At 45.3% G+C, this 16729-nt stretch overlaps 3 protein-coding genes across 11 annotated transcripts in view; 2 read left to right on the top strand and 1 right to left on the bottom strand.

Annotated features, from left to right (window-relative positions):
- Positions 1-5335, top strand: part of LOC100077223 (acyl-coenzyme A synthetase ACSM3, mitochondrial) — a 24470-nt gene extending 19135 nt beyond the window's left edge. For 6 of the 8 annotated variants that reach the window (XM_039911103.1, XM_039911101.1, XM_039911099.1 and 3 more), the window contains 5 exons: positions 1016-1114; positions 1947-2074; positions 2199-2298; positions 4062-4181; positions 4421-5335. In XM_039911103.1, coding sequence (XP_039767037.1) covers positions 1016-1114; positions 1947-2074; positions 2199-2298; positions 4062-4181; positions 4421-4507 — 534 coding nt within the window. In that variant the 3' untranslated portion in view covers positions 4508-5335. The remainder of the gene's footprint in view (positions 1-1015; positions 1115-1946; positions 2075-2198; positions 2299-4061; positions 4182-4420) is intronic. The other 2 variants (XM_039911104.1, XM_039911102.1) reach the window with 1 other exon arrangement.
- ERI2 (ERI1 exoribonuclease family member 2) lies at positions 5306-16596 on the bottom strand. 2 transcript variants are annotated; one of them, XM_007657598.3, is made up of 9 exons: positions 16502-16596; positions 13794-13864; positions 13629-13712; positions 12905-13032; positions 11043-11199; positions 9641-9741; positions 9308-9389; positions 7964-8052; positions 5306-7773 (listed from the first exon to the last, which is right to left on the bottom strand). In XM_007657598.3, exons 1-9 carry the CDS (start codon positions 16522-16524, stop codon positions 6409-6411), a joined length of 2100 nt encoding a protein of 699 aa, XP_007655788.1. In that variant the 5' UTR covers positions 16525-16596; the 3' UTR covers positions 5306-6408. The 2 variants fall into 2 exon arrangements, with proteins under 2 accessions (XP_007655788.1, XP_039767031.1); XM_039911097.1 differs by lacking the exons at positions 13794-13864; positions 16502-16596 and having other exon boundaries at positions 12905-13152; positions 13629-13694.
- REXO5 (RNA exonuclease 5) overlaps positions 16592-16729 on the top strand; it is a 37988-nt gene continuing 37850 nt past the window's right edge. The window contains exon 1 of the mRNA XM_007657573.2: positions 16592-16729. The gene's annotated coding sequence lies outside the window, so the exon portion shown is untranslated.

Raw genomic sequence — 16729 nt, 5'->3', positions numbered from 1 at the left:
ACCACCTCCATCCCTCCTTCAAGTTGTTCCCCTAACTTGGAACTCCTTCCTTCCATCCATTCATTCATTCAATAGTATTTATTGAGAGCTTACTATGTGCAGAGCACTGTACTAAACGCTTGGAATGGACAACTCCACAGACGTGACAGATCACAACTCTCCCTGCATTCAAAGCCTTCCTCAAATCCCATCTCCTCCAATAAGTCTGCCCCGATTTGTTTATAACACCCTACATTGAATTAGCACTTATTAGCATTTAGGGACTAGTTTTCACCCATCCTCAGCCCTGGAATCGATACATTTATTCAACTGTACATATTATTAATATGGTACTTGTTAAGTGTTTTCTATGTGTCGAGCACTGCTCTCGACACTAGGGTAGGTACAAGTTAATCAGGTTAGAAACAGTTCCTGGCCCACATAGGGCTCACATTCTAAGTAGGAGGGAGAACAGGTATTTACTCTCCATTTTACAGTTGAGGAAACAGAGGCACAGAAAAGGTAAGTGACTTGTCCAGGGTCACCCAGCAAGCAGTTGGCAGAGGCAGGGCCGTGATATTTCCCTTAGGCCACAGTGCTTCTTTACAGAGTTTATCTTCGTTGATAATTTTATGCCTGCCTCCCCCATTAGAGTTTAAAATCCCTTTTGGGGCAGGGAACACGTCAATTCTTTGCTTTGGGCTTCCCGGGTGTTTATTCAGTGCAGCATATCTGGTGGCCCCTCAAATGCTATTACTATTGTTAAAATGGGATAAGGGGTTTTCCTTATTCCTTATTTCAATGCTTGCTCACCATTTGGCTAAAATGTTCCCCCACTACCCTTCTCCACAGGGACACCAGGCTAAAATAGGCTTTTACAGGAAAGAAGCTTGAAGTGGATTTCTCTACTTGTGACATCTGAAGGGAGACATTCACTCAAATAACGTCAATCCTCCTAAGGTTTTGGGATTCCGCCTTACGGAAGCGGGCGGGGATCGAAAAGACGAACTAACGGGCTATTTTTGTTTTGTTTAAGATCGTAGATAAAAATGGCAACATTCTGCCTCCTGGAGAAGAAGGAGACATTGCCATCCGAGCTCACCCCCGCAGACCTTTTCTTTTCACCCACTATGTGGTAAAGAGGAAACTTTTATGACATGAGTTTGTGCATCTTTTAAGTCACTAACCACCTCAGTCCAAGGGAAATGTAGAATTTAGAGGTTAACTGTGGACGTGTTTTAGGTTAATTTAGGTTGTCGAATATGGGTTGAGATTTTCTACTCTATCACACAATTTAGGGAAGAAAAAAGACATAGGTCAATAGGAGCACATTGCAAAAAGTCTGTATGATGGAGACTAAGCAATGCGCAATGGAAAAAATGCTGTGGGACTTAATGGTTATTACAAACCAGAGCAAGAATTTGTAAAGGCATTTCACAGTTACCTCTTGAATGGCTCATGAGCACTCCCATTACGTGGTGAACTGAGCATTGGAGAGACTAGAAGAAAAATAAGTCCATTTTGTTATTTTTTGGCTTGGTGGGGGGAGATAGCTAATGTAGTTTTGGGATCATATGTAACTTTATGTTCTCCCTCTTCTGTAATCTGTAGTTATTAAAAAAAAAAAGACCTGTACGCTATACTAATCTGTACTAAGATTTTCCCTTCATGTTGATAAAAGAAAATCCTACTGACTCTCTGTAGTTCTCCTGCTCCTTCTCCACCAAGGTGTTCGGGACTGGTTTTCACCCCAATCTAGAGGTTGGGGTTTGTTGGAAACTTCCGCTGCTTGTGCAGGAGTTTCCAGGAACTGAGCATCGTTCAGCTGTGTTGAGAGATGATTTTTTAACACATTTCATGGGGATTCATCGTGACCAAAATTCAAGCATCCACAGCATTTCTCTTCCACATAGCAAATTAAGAATTCAAAGAACTAACTTAATAAAATGCACTTTAATATTTTCCAGGATGATCCCCAAAAAACTGCTTCGACCCTACGTGGGGACTTCTATATCACTGGGGACAGGGGATATATGGATGAAGATGGATATTTCTGGTTTCTTGGAAGAACGGATGATATCATCCTATCTTCTGGGTAATTTCTATTCTTCTTGCTTGTATTCGTTTGGTGTAGGCTGTCGGGAATCGGTCTTTTGCCACGATCCCCTCTAGATACTGTACATTCTTTGAATTCTTCTAATTTTTTTTTCTCGCCTTAGATACCGAATTGGACCTTTTGAAGTAGAAAGTGCCCTGATTGAGCATCCGGCGGTAATAGAATCAGCTGTTGTCAGCAGCCCAGACCCCATCAGAGGAGAGGTGAAGGAATTGAGTCAGCTCATACTTTGAATTTACGCAATACAGGGGCAAAAAGTCAACTAGCATTTCTCAGAAGCATCTGACTCTTTGGCCTAGACCGCCCTCCCTCTTCAAGGCTGCCAATCACTCTCCCCAGTCAAAGCCTTAATGCAGGCACATCTCCTCCAGGAGGGCTTCCCTGACTAAGCCCTCATTTCCTCTTTTCCCACTCCCTTCTGCGTTGGAATCGCACCTTTTATTCACCCCTCCCGCAGCACTAACGTACATATCCATAATTTATTTTTATTAATGACTGTCTCCCCCTCTAGACTCTAAGCTCAAAGTGGGCAGGGAACATGTCTACTACCTCTGTTGTATTGCACTCTCCCAAACACTTAGTACGGGTGCTCTGCACACAGAAGCGCTCAATGAGTACGATTGATAGAGCAGAATTACTCAAGCAATCTATTTGCTGTTGCTCTAAATCAAAGAGTGACTCAAAGAGTGACCCATAGACTTCAAAATGATTCAGCAGTGCCCAGGAGCCCTCTTAAAGGGAGAAGAGGGCCCAGGTCAAAGTAACTACCTCTTCTGCCCCACCGGAAGCTAGTTGGCTGAGATTCAGCGCTTAGTACAGTGCCTGGCACAGAGTAAGCGCTTAATAAGTACCATTATTATTATTCAGCATTGCACCGTGGTTGCCACAGGACAGGACTTCCCTTCTTGACTGTGAGCCCACTGTGGGCAGGGATTGTCTCTATTTGTTGCTGAATTGTACTTCTCAAGCGCTTAGTACAGTGCTCTGCACACAATGAGCACTCAAAAAATACGACTGAAGGAAAGGACATGGAATTGCAGATAAGAGAAGCAGCGTGGCTCAGCGGAAAGAGCACGGGCTTGGGAGCACGGGTTCTAATCCCGGCTCCGCCACTAGTCAGCTGTGTGACTTTGGGCAAGTCACTTAACTTCTCTGTGCTTCAGTTACCTCATCTGTAAAATGGGGATTGACTGTGAGCTCACGTCGGACAACCTGATCACCTTGTATCCCGCCCCCAGCGCTTAGAACAGTGCTTTGCACATAGTAAGTGCTTAACAAATACCATCATTATTATTATAAGAGAGAGTCCAATTTAATTGATGTCGACTAACCGTACACATCTGGCTCGCTCCAGGTTTTCTGCTAGTGCAGAAGTTGGGTTGGGGCTGATAGTACCAGAATCTTATAATAGACTGTAAGGTCTAAGGTCCTCTCTAGACTGGAAGTTTCTTGCAGGCAGGGAACGTGTCTACCACCTCTGTCGAACTGTACTCTCCGAAGCGCTTAGTATAGAGGTCTGCACACAGTAAACACTCAAATAGACTGATTACACCTAGATCATTTGCATCAAAAACATCAGTTGGCCAACTGACCGTTCAAGGACCAAAATCTTGAATACCAGCGAGGTGTTGTGACTCCATAGAGAAGGGGAGGAGATTAAGGAAAAGACGACGAATGAATGGAACGCGGGCAGCCTCAAATCGGAGTCCAGAGAGAGAAGCGGCGTCAAAAAACCCAGAGCAGGAAGAGTAAGAACCAGCTGGAAAAAAAGCCAACTGGGAAGACAGGCAGGAACTAAAAAGGAGAGAAAGCTACAGCCTTAACATTCCCGGCAAGCGGCTGAGGGTTCAGGTAGTTTCTACTAAAGAGGCACAGTCCCGATGCACCAGGAGACACAAACAAGATAAACCTGTAAGGGCATAAAAAGATTGCATATTCTCTTGATGCTTTCAAATGTTTATTTTAGGTGGTAAAAGCCTTCGTTGTTCTGTCTCCTGAATACGTGTCACACGATCCAGAAAAACTGACAAATGAGCTACAGGAGCATGTCAAGAAAAGTACCGCACCCTACAAGTATCCCAGAAAGGCAAGTATTCAAAGTGCAATATTTGAGATTACCCAAAAAAAAGGGCACCAAAATCACCTTACAGTTTGCCAGATTCATAGAAGAAAACAGGATAGGAACCATAGAGTTCACCACAGCGATATCCTAAAACGCAACATGAGTCCCTTAAAACGTACCTATGTGTAAATTTACTTGTTTAACCCATTTTACTTCTGTTAAGTATAATTTAGAATTGTATATTTGTTTCTCAACCCCAATAGGTGGAATTCATTAAAGAGTTGCCAAAGACCATAAGTGGAAAGATAAGAAGAAATGAACTACGGAAAAGAGAATGGGGAAGAGTTTAGACTCATTTTGTAGGTTCTGCCTAGGACTTCATCTTTTTAGGGCACCTGAAGAAACGAGGTATTTTTGGAAACCCCAAATTATGGCAAGGTGAGATCGAGAGGCAGTGGCCTGCAATATTGGGCTAAAGACTTTACAGAGTTAAAATGTATTTTAAAGCAATACTAGATATTGGTATTTCAAAACAATATGGATTATTCAATAACTGCATTGGCATTTTAGCATCCAAAATGTTCTCAGGGTTCGGTTCGTAACAGTGCTGACAACTGGGAGAAAAATGAAATGTAAGAAAAACGAATGTATTTTAGGAGTATGTCTGCAACAAAACTGCTCCTCTCTGCCAATGAAAGGTTTCGTTCTGCAATCATAAACTCTTTATCTTAATATACACTCATTGTATACACTGCCTGTACGCTACCTGACCCCAGGTGGCTTCATTTATTTTCTTCATCCCTTCTTTCGGAGTTCTTGGCATCTGCAATTGTTTAATGAAAAGAGCAACCCGAGCGCAAAGCTGAACTACTGAAATATTTTCTGTTACTATTCACTCTGTAAATCACTGCTTGAATATAACTACCATTTTCTAATATTCTGACAATACGTAAGGTATTGGGATTTTAAACTTCAATTCAGAGAGAGTGAATGGGTTGCAATTTAGTCCGGCTCTTTTTGCATAAAACTGCTAGATTTTCCTGATGAAAACCTGGAAATTGGTCCCGTAACTTTTAGCTTACTATACATTAAAGAAGTACATCAGTCAGTGAGTTACCACCTTTAAAAAATAAAAATAAGCACCGTCATCAGTTATACGTTTATTTTATTAATAAAAAATGTGCTTTAAAAATTTCACTGATTCAAATTCTGATTTTAAGAATGAAAACATAGGTACCGTGCGGCATTACCGTAAAATATCTAGAGTCGCAAACCCGGATCGTACAAAACATTTCTTGGTAGCTTCATGACACAGATATCTTGGTAATCCGACTGTTTATGAGTCGGTTAAAGAAAAAATCAATACATCTAATATATGAAATAGTGACCAATAATTATCTCCGTATTCAGGATATTCAGAGTGCCTTAAAACCACGCTTCCCACCCGGGGGTTGCAACACAATAGTGCCCAACTGGATGATTTCGGGGTGCCTCCGGAAGATTGTGCCCAGGCAGCAAATTCTTAAAATCACCACGCACACCCAGCACAATCGAAAAGGCGGTATACCCAGGATCTAAAATTTTGGCACGAGCTAAAATTTCACTGTTCCATCTTACTGTCTGGGTCTAGCCTGGAGCCAAGTGGGGCTAGATTCGTTCACCTGTGGGTCCGAGGTTACATCTAAGGGATGCTATCACACACCGCTCTTCTCACACACGGGTTGTTCTGGTGGGCTGTTCCAGTTACCTAGTTACCTACTGGAACAGCCAACCGTATGTGGAAGGTGATTCCGGGTCGGTCGTTAACTCAGCTATCCACTGAATCTCAGTGCCCCGAGCCCGATCCGGTCTTCAAAGGGAGGTCTGGGGAGTCGAACAGAGCGTGCGAGCCTGGCCTGGTCCAGACTGGCTCATGCTCGTGGATGGCAGATGCCTTTTACCCGGGAGACACCTTTTACCCCCCTCAGATTTTAAGGTGGAAAATCTAGCTTCAATCGCGGACTAAGTTGGCCCAGAGTTGGAGTTGAAACTAGAAGTCTTTACCGGCAATTCCTTGTTCCAACTAGTTTCCGGAATTTTTCTCCATCATTTCAGAGCTAACCGGCTTCCATTTTCCAGACGAAAGCAGCTCAGGGACATCCCTCCGACCACACGGGAGGCGAATTGAAGTCGTCGTGAAGCCGTCTGCTGGGTGCCTCTCATTTTTATGAAGTTTAGTGAAGAGCAATATTGTGCAGGAAAGACATGCAACTCACGTCCTCATAGAAGGCCGGAGCCCTAAGCTTTTTTTAGGAGTAAACTGTAAACTTCCTGAAGAATTGAGGCTTGTTGCAGGAGAACTGACACCGAACCCGGTGGTGGAGAGAGACAAAATAGAGCCGTTGGCTCTCTCCTTTTGAAGGGTCTTTTCCCACTTGAAGTAACTGCAGCTCTTTCCATTTCCTTTGGATTTCCCCACGGGACAACTGTAGAAGGCTCTTCCACGATTTGGACCGTTATTAGAAACGACGAGCCTCTTAGCCCTCCGGCCACAATTACATAAGGGAGGTGTCATTCTGACACGCGGGGTCTTCCGAGGCTCCTGGAGATTTATGATGGAAGACAGGACAGAAGGGGGCACTTTACGAGCGCTACGGCCTCCCGGTGTCCGGGGGCCATCGGTCGATGAAACTTGCTCTTCGTGAAGAGTGAAGGACTGCTTTTTAGCCGGTGGGAAGGCTTGGGGACTGGAAGGTTTCCTTTTAGAAAGTTCGTAGACAGGAGATTGATTCTCTGATTTGGAGAGATTTGGTAAAAGGCCCAAATCATTTGCCTTTGTTTTAGGTAACTTAAAGGTCATTCCATTTAGTGTCTGGTTCTTGGCTTTTTTCACGTTATAAATAGTTGTAAGAGGGCTTTTATAGGCAACGGATTGAGGGGTCTCACAATTGACTGTCATTCCCAAGTTGTCAGAGTTCTTATAATTCGCCCCTGCAGACTCCTTTGAAACCACCGAGGTCTTCTCAGGGCTCGATGAAGTCCCCTGATTTGAGTCATCTGGGGTTTGCCCAGAGTCTGAATTTTTAATGACTTGCGAGTCTGGCATTAAAGCTATATCTTCCCAGTTAGCCAACGCAGACAAAGAATCAGGACTAAGATTTATATCCGAATCAGAGATGTTGCCAGCGACTGAAACGGTGGTAGGCACCAGCACTAACTCTGAACCGAGGGCAGAAGAATTATACTTGGGAGTAGATGTGAGATGTCCAATTTTAATTCGATTCTGAAAGATCGTCGGGGAACTCGAGTCAGCGGGCTGCAACTTTCCGGAAGGAGCGGAGGGTGCATTAATGTGAAAGGATAAAGGACTTGGAACTTCATCGTATTTCCCCGTCTTGACGTTGCAGAATGGCGGATCTCGATGGGACTTTGGGGAATAGGCGATCCCTCTCCGAACTCTTCCGTTAGGACTTACATTATTTTTACCAAATTTAGGTTCTTCGTCACCCAAGGAGTCGCTGACCCAAACCCCATCCGGGCTTGGAGCGTGCACTCCGCTCTTGAATCTAGCAGTCTCTCTGTCCTGGTTCACAGTTAAAGCTTTAGCAAGGCAACTGGAATTCTTCTTCGGCTGCACCTGTGAGTTCCGCAGACAAATCATCCAAGAGCTTTTGAAACTGGCCGGTCAGAATCGCAAGAGAATATCTTGTGATAGAGCAAATCTTAAAGTAACTGCACGTTTCAAATGTCGGTCTATTTTTCACTGAACCCTTGGCTGCTTAGATACGAGACAAGAGAAAAACAGGTGGGTAGAAAACCTTACTCACCGTGTTCAGAGATTTAGTGATTTTCATTATGCAACCATCCCCGATCATTCTCCAAGCCAGATGGGCGGTATTCCTGGAGTCGTCCAGTCCTGCATGAGGAAAAGTCAAATACCGACCAACAGAATATTACTATGAAGGAACACGGGACCAGCGAAACGAAAGGTTAGTGGGAACGTATTTATGCCCTCTCATCTTCTTTGGGGTTGTTTCTTTTTAAGCAAAAATTTGGCGTTCGGGTAAATTGCCGGATCGATATCACAGGAGCCTGAGACCTCCCAGTTGGACCTAGTGAAGCGGGAAAGAGCACTGAAATTTGATCGGTATCTTGAAGGAACAATCGTCCTTGGACACTTCAGTCTTTTGGCCTTCATCTATACCAAAACGCTCCGGTCGGTGATCATCCTCCTGATCCCCTGTTCACCACGCTGGAGATTGCTTTGTTTCTTTGTTTCTTTCCCTAATTTCTTCGTTAAAAACCATTAGATGGCAGTATTACCTTACCAAAGGCGGCAAAAGCAGTTGCCGGGCGCCCCATCGACTGCTCCAAGGCTGTCACGGGGCTGAAGGGCTGCCACGTTCCCTAAAACTCCACAACTCTGGCTTCACTTGGGGAAAGCCCCCTTTCCCCAGCCTTCCCCGGGGTTGATGAGAGCTGGGGAGAACCTACTCTAGGACACGGCGGGGTGCGGGCCTGGCCTGTTCCCTGCCTGGGGAGCCCCCTCCGGATAGACGAGGGCAGTTTGCGGGGGCCGGAGAGACTCAGAGAAAGTGGCTGCGGCTGATGAGAGGAAATCCCAGGGTCCCGAGCTAATCAGAACCATCCCAGCCCTCCAGGAGATCCTCCCCGAACCAGAGGGCGGGACGGAGGAAAGCCCGGCAGCACTCCGGGCAGTGTCAGTGAGGCTCGCGGGCAACCGACAGGCTGCCGGCGGATCGGTCTGTCAGCACACGATGCCCGGCGCCTTATCTGACAAGACGCCTTGCGGAGCTCCTTTCCTACGTTAATGCTATCGAAACCAGGCAATCTAAGATCTCCTTTAATAATAACTACGGTACATGTTACGCGCCCAGTATGTGTCGAGCGCCGTAGTAATCCCTGGGGTAGGTACAAGATCATCAGGCTGGGCACAATCCTTATTCCATGTGGGGCTCTCAGCCTACGTAGGCGAGCGTAGGATCTAATCCCCATTTTGCAGATGAGGAAGTGAAGTGACTTGCCCAAAGCCACACCGCAGACAAGTGGCGGGGCCGGGATTAGACCGCAGGTCCTGTGTCCCCCAGGCCCGCGCTCTCTCGGCATTTCGGTTATCGCTGGGAATAAATAGGCTTTCATGTTCTACTCACCAGAATGCTCTTGTCCCGAGAACTTTAATCCTAGATCTTGCAAAGCGCCGCTTAGCCCTTTTGGCTTCCTCATGTAGAAAAGCTAATCGGACAAAGAGACGTAAATAGGCATTTGATTTGGGTGATGAGAAAGTATTATTAACCTACTTCTAGAATTCCCAATTTTAGTCCCCTGTCTCCCCCCCCCCCGATTTGAAGTGTGCTTTATAGATAATTAACAAACCTCGATGGGGACGATTTTCAGGTGTAGACATTGAAGCACTATAACTGTGAAGTAGTGAAGAAGGGGTGAAACATGAATAATAAGTTTTCACCTTCTGTGAAAGCTTTTACCTTGTAAGTTGCCCTGAGATCGATCCAAGAATTCAAGATCTCAGGTTTTCGTAGTTGCTTCCTTTTACACTCGTATTCCAAACAGACTCCCAGATCCCAGTCTGCACAAGGTAGAGTAAAAAATAAAACAAAGTTAGATCACCTAGCTATTTTTATTTCCACTTTCAGGAGCTTCATTTAAATATCTATCTTCTCCAAATAAAATGCTGGGGAATTATAAAAATTAGGAAAATTAGTCACCTGGTCATCCTTTTTTGGCTATTAGGTCAGATCATTTATGCCTCAGTTGACCCTTGAAAATGCAATTTGGGCATTTATCACGGCTGCCTAGAAGGACATTTGTTTCGTGACCGGCATTTCTAGTGTGTCCAAGCCCTAAGGCTTACAGAATATTCAAGAAGGAGGGCATTTCTTAAATAGTCATTATTCAGTCTCTGTAGAAGATGGAAAGGGGAAAAGTGATCTAACAAACTAAATTGATATTGAGCAGAGAAGATTCACACAATTTTCTACTAAAGTAACCCATCTAATGATCTAGTGAGGATACACTCAATCAAGGATATTTCTCAATCGATCAATCAATCTGTGGTATTTATTGAGTGCTTACTATGTGCAGAGAACTGTTGGTACACATATCCCATGCCCACAGCGAGCTTACAGTCTACGCTAAATAGCCGATCTTAGTTCTGGCCCTCTGGACAAGGGTTCAGAACGCTAAAAAGAGGCCTGTAAAGCAGAATAACACACTTCTAGAATATTTAAGAGAATGGCCACCGGCTCTGAAAAGGTGCTCGTCCAATTACCTTTTCCTTGGCATCACAGGGCCATGATATACAGAGAATCTGAGGGCATCCCTGAAGTTAAAACGAGGTCCCTGAGGATATATCTCATCATGGTGAGTTAAAAAATGCAGTGGTCAATAATTTCAAGTACAGATCTACTACATGCCAATCTTTTTTTCTGGCTCATGAAGCCCATGAATGTAATTAAAAACATGAACTGAATAGAAAGTGGTTACAGAATTAGAAAAAGCTTTCAGTTAATGTCCACTCCTGGGAAATCTGAATAGTATCCGCCTGAGCTTATCGAGCCCAGTTAAGCTGGAGAAACAGTGTGGTCTAGTGGATAGAGCACAGGCCTGGAAGTCAGAAGGACCTGGGTTTTAGTCCCGGTTCCACCACTCGCCCGCCGAGTGACCTCGGGTAAGTCACTTCACTTCTCTGTGCCTCAGTTACCGCATCTGTAAAATGGGGATTAAGATTGAGCCCCATGTGAGACACTGACCGTCTCCAACCTTGTATCTACCCCACTGCTTTGTACAGTGCCTGGCACATAGTAAATGCTTAACAGAGACCATAAAAAAAAACACATGTCAGAAGCCAGAAACTACGTGTTTTCTTACCTGACCAAGTAACAAATGCACACGATTTGACTTCTGAGGTTGCAGGGTTTGAAATCCCTGGAGCAAAAATAATTTTCTTCTTCTGTTGAATCATCTGAATCCACTTACAGAACTGAGATAGGCAAATCTTCAGCGGAACGCCTTCATCCACTTGAGCCTGAAGTGAAAGCAATAATGAATCTCATGCAAATAAGCTCACTGTGGGCAGAGAACATGTCTAACAACTCCGTTATATTGTACTCTCCCAAGCGCTTAATTCAGTGCTTTGCACAAAGTAAGCGCTCAATAAATATGATTGAATGAACAGTAAGTGCTCAATAAATACAATTGATTAATATATAAGATCAGTTAAACGAGCTCCGAATCCTATGCTTCATCCTTTAATTGGAATAAGGTCTCTTAGATGTCTTTGGGCTTCAATCTACCGTGACTTTAATTCATTCATTCAATCGTATTTATTGAGCGCTTATTATGTGCAGAGCACTGTACTAAGCGCTTGGGATGTACAATTCGGCAGCAGATAGAGACGATCCCTGCCCAATGATGGGCTCACGAAACTTGACCTAATTTTTAAAAGAATACTGTGAGAATAAATTCATCAGTCATTTTCGTGTTGTGCCATCAGGGATGGGGTAAGCTCTTTTCATTCAAAGGTTTCTGGAAGGCTTGTGTTGAAGAGCGACAGAATTGAAAACAAACCAGGTGCTGCAAACTGCCAATCCAGTAAACCAATGAGCAGCAACTGTGTCCTAGTAATAATGTTGGTATTTGTTAAGCGCTTACTATGTGCAGAGCACTGTTCTAAGCGCTGGGGTAGACACAAGGGAATCAGGTTGTCCCAGGTGGGGCTCACAGTCTTCATCCCCATTTTACAGATGAGGTAACTGAGGCACAGAGAAGTGAAGTGACTTGCCCACAGTCACACAGCTGACAAGTGGCAGATCCGGAATTCGAACCCTTGACCTCTGACTCCCAAGCCCGGGCTCTCTCCACTGAGCCACGCTGCTTCCTAGTAGATAAAGCACGGGCCTGGGTGTCAGACGGCTATAGGTTCTAATCCCAGCTCCACCACTTATGTGCTATGTGACTCCGGGCAAGTCACTTAACTTCTCTGTGCCTCAGTTACCTCATCTGTAAAATGGGGAATAAGACTGCAAGCCCCATATGGGACATGGACTGTGTCCAACCTGATTAGTTTGCAACTACCCCAGCGCTTTGTTCAGTATTTTTTTTTAACGGCATTTAAGCATTTACTCTGTGTCAAGCACTGTTCTAAGGGCTGGGGTCGATAAAAATGTATCAGGTTGGACACAGTCCCCCGCCCACATGGGGCTCACTGTTTAAGCAGGAGGGAGTAGAATTCGGCACAGAGTAAGCGCTTAACAAATACCATAAAAGCAAAACGAAAGGCTCGCTTGGCGTGTGCACTCTTGCTGCCGAAGGGATCTTCGGTCACGTATTGGGTTCTTTTCTGGCACGCTGCACACATCGATCAATCAGAGGTATTTACTGGACACTTATTATGTGCAGAGCACTGTACTAAGCCCTTGGGAGAGTACAATACAAAAGAATCGGTAGACACATTCATGCCCACCAGGAGCTGACAGTCCACAGGGGGCCATTCATCATCGTCAGTGGCCTCACGGCTAAGAATATCCATCGCATCCAAACGTAAAGAAGGTTTTGAAATCCTTGGATTAAAGAAAAATTGTGTTTCTTGACGTCTTAATTTCTATTTTCTAGAATGCTCAGCCAGGTTTTTATGGGATTTACTCAGAGGGCATAGCAACAGACATTTGTAGTTTGCTTTCTCTCCTTAAATTACATAGGGGGCTCTGATGTTCTTTTCATCTCTGGCTTACCTGTTTTATGCCTGTCAGTTCAATGCAGAATTCGGAAAGAATTGGATGCTCCTGTGGTTGAACGTAGCATTGGAATTCAGACTCAATCTCTCCAGTTGACGTGTTTAACAAGACGGCTGGAAATTCAACTAATTAAAGAGGATGCTTATTATCGAGAGTCCTTGAAATAAATAGTTTTTAAAATTTTCAATTTCAAAATGCACCTCTATCATCCGGTATACAATCTTATGAATTAGAACTCGGTGTATCTAAGGACAGATAGCATGAAATATACAAAAGTGAAAAATCAATCAGTGGTTTTATAGAGTGCTTTCTGTATGCAGAGAAGAAGACTACAGTGGCATTTTAACCCATTAGAGGTGAAAGCTGAATAAATCCTGGAACGGACTCTTTTTTGGTAAAAGTATTTGCTCGGTATATTTGTTTTTCTAGGTTTGTTGGGTTTTTTTAAAGTTCTTGGTAGATTCATCTATTATTCATTGTTGACATACTTAGGGTTGCCTTGAGAGCCCTGATTTGAATAAAGCTAATTAGGCAAAATCACAACCAAAGTCTATACTGTTTAGAAAAGTACTGGCATTGGTTAAATTTGAATCTAAAGAATCTAACCTCTTGATTAGAATCACTTTTCCTTGCAAAATTAAAACTTCTATCATTCAGATGACTTTTTCTATGCCAACGCAAATCGACTCAATTTTTTAACTATTGATTCATTCATGCTTACTTATTTCCTGGCTGTAGTGGTGCTTCCCATCATTCCAACATGTTGACTCAAAGTCAATAACGATTAAATAGTCGAACAATTGCTCTGCAACAGACCAAAATGTCAGTGCTTCCTGGAGTTTAAGATGTAATGACATCAAATGTAGAAATTAAGCACTCTACTTACTTGATTTACTCCTACCCTGATTTTTCTGGTTAGCTGGAGTGGCAGATTTTTTCCTAATTAATCCAAGCTGCCTGAAAGATAAATCAGTTCAGATAGATCATTAAAATGAAATGGATGTATCCGCCTTCGTATGGGGCACAATCCTGTTGAAGTGAATTTCAGACATTTGCATTTACCGATTTAATATCTCAACAAGCACAAATTCAGGTCAAGCCTTTTCCAGGAAGAAGAGGGTATTTAATTTTTTTTCTTAGAAACAGCAATTTTTTTACCCAGGAGGAAATATCCCTGCTTTACCATCAGAACCTGTGGCAACTGACAACCCTCAATAATAATGTTGGTATTTGTTAAGCCCTTACTATGTGCTGAGGACTGTTCTAAGAACTGGGGGTCACACAGCCGATCAGTGGCGGGGTCGGAATTCGAACCCACACCCTGTGACTCCCAAGGCCGCGCTCTTTCCACCGAGCCTTCTCGGTAGGAAGCGACAGTCTCAGTATTGTTGCTCAATAGGAGGAGATGCGCCTTCAATAAATACATCGTAAAGCATCGACTGCGTAATAAACGTCTTTGCACAAGAGCTGAAGGTGAGGATCAGTAGCCACGTAAGGCCTCCAGGAAGCCTTCCCAGATTGAGCCCTTCCTTTCCCTCCGCTCCTCCTCCCCATTCCCCCGACTCCCTCCCTCTGCTCTACCCCCTTCCCCTCCCCGCAGCACTTGTGCAGATTTGTAGATATTATTTATTGCTCTATTTATTAATGATGTGCATTTACCTATGGTTCTATTGATCTATTTTGATGGTATTGATGCCTGTCTGCTTCTTTTGTTTTGCTGTCTCCCCGCTTTAGCCTGTGAGTCCGTCTCTGGGCAGGGACGGTCTCTCTCTGTTGCCCAATTGGAGCTTCCAAGCGCTTAGTCCAGTGCTCTGCACATAGTAAGCTCTCGATAAATATGATTAAATGAATGAATGATTGTATTAATGATGTGTAGATAGCTATGGTTCTATTGATTTATTTTGATGGTACTGATGCCTGACTGCTTGTTTTGTTTCCCTGTCTGTCTCCCCCCTTTAGCCCTTGAGCCCTTCATGGGGCAGGGACCGTGTCTGGGGCCCAACTGGACTTTCCAAGCGCTTCGTCCAGCGCTCCGCACCCAGTCAGCGCTCCATAAAGATGACTGAATGATTTTATTAATGATGTGCAGATGTCTATTATTCTATTTATTTGATAGTACCGATGCCTGACTCCTTGTTTCGTTTCCCTGTCTCCCCCCTTTAGCCCGTGAGCCCTTCATGGGGCAGGGACCGTGTCTGGGGCCCAACTGGACTTTCCAAGCGCTTCGTCCAGCGCTCCGCACCCAGTCAGCGCTCCGTAAAGACGACTGAATGATTTTATTAATGATGTGCAGATATCTATGATTCTATTTATTTGATAGTACCGATGCCTACTTGTTTTGTTTCCCTGTCGCCCCCCCTTTAGCCCGTGAGCCCTTCATGGGGCAGGGACCGTCTCTGCCTGGGGCCCAACTGTCCCTTCAAGCGCTTCGTCCAATGCTCCGCACCCAGTCAGCGCTCCAAAAATACAACCGAATGACTTTATTAATGATGTGCAGATATCTATTATTCTATTTATTTGAGAGTACCGATGCCTGACTGCTTGTTTTGTTTCCCTGTCTCCCCCCTTTAGCCCTTGAGCCCTTCATGGGGCAGGGACCGTGTCTGGGGCCCAACTGGACTTTCCAAGCGCTTCGTCCAAGCGCTCCGCACCCAGTCAGCGCTCCGTAAAGACGACTGAATGATTTTATTAATGATGTGCAGATATCTATGATTCTATTTATTTGATAGTCCCGATGCCTGACTCCTTGTTTTGTTTCCCTGTCTCCCCCCTTTAGCCCGTGAGCCCTTCATGGGGCACAGATTTTCTCTCTCTGGGGCCCAACTGTCCCTTCCAAGTGCTTCGTCCAGCGCTCCGCACCCAGTCAGCGCTCCAAAAATACGACTGAATGATTTTATTAATGATGGGCAGATGTCTATTATTCTATTTATTTGATAGTACCGATGCCTGACTGCTTGTTTTGTTTCCCTGTCGCCCCCCCTTTAGCCCGTGAGCCCTTCTTGGGGCAGGGACCGTCTCTGCCTGGGGCCCAACTGTCCCTTCAAGCGCTTCGTCCAATGCTCCGCACCCAGTCAGCGCTCCAAAAATACGACTGAATGATTTTATTAATGACGTGCAGATATCTATTATTCCATTTATTTGATAGTCCCGATGCCTGACTCCTTGTTTTGCTTCCCTGTCTGTCTCCCCCCTTTAGCCCGTGAGCCCTTCATGGGGCAAGGACCGTCTCTGTCTGGGGCCCAACTGTCCCTTCCAAGCGCTCCGTCCAAGCGCTCCGCACCCAGCCAGCGCTCCCAAAATACGACTGAATGAATGCTCTTATTAATGCCGTGCAGATATCAGCGATGCTCTCGATCTATTTCGATGGTCGCGAGGCCGGTCCGCTTGCGCCGCTGTCTGTCTCCCCGCTTTAGCCTGTGAGGCCTTGGTTGGGCAGGGATTTTCCCTCTTTTGGGCCCAACTGCCCCTTCCGAACGCTTCGCCCAGTGCTCCGCACACAGTCAGGGCTCCAGAAACCCCACTGACGCAGTGGTCGGCGCGGCGTCCGCGCCCCGTCAACCCGACCGACCGAGCGCGCCAGCGCCGGGCACCTACTGGGCCAAGGCCTTGGTCGCCATCTTGCCCCTCCGCTCCGGCTCCTTTCGAGCCTCCCGCCGGGCGACGTCACTTCCGGCCCCCTCCCCGGCGGGCCCGTGACGTCAGTTCGATGCGATGGGCCGCTCGATTGAGGGTGGCCGAGCCGGCCGCCGGAGGAAGGGCGCTCAGGCTGGGGAGCCGAGCGCCGAGCGGATCGATGAGGCGTGGCCTGCTGCAGCCAAGGAG

This window comes from Ornithorhynchus anatinus, chromosome 2 (assembly GCF_004115215.2).
Source record: "Ornithorhynchus anatinus isolate Pmale09 chromosome 2, mOrnAna1.pri.v4, whole genome shotgun sequence".
NCBI lineage: Eukaryota > Metazoa > Chordata > Mammalia > Monotremata > Ornithorhynchidae > Ornithorhynchus > Ornithorhynchus anatinus.
This window is presented reverse-complemented; position numbering and strand designations above follow the sequence as displayed.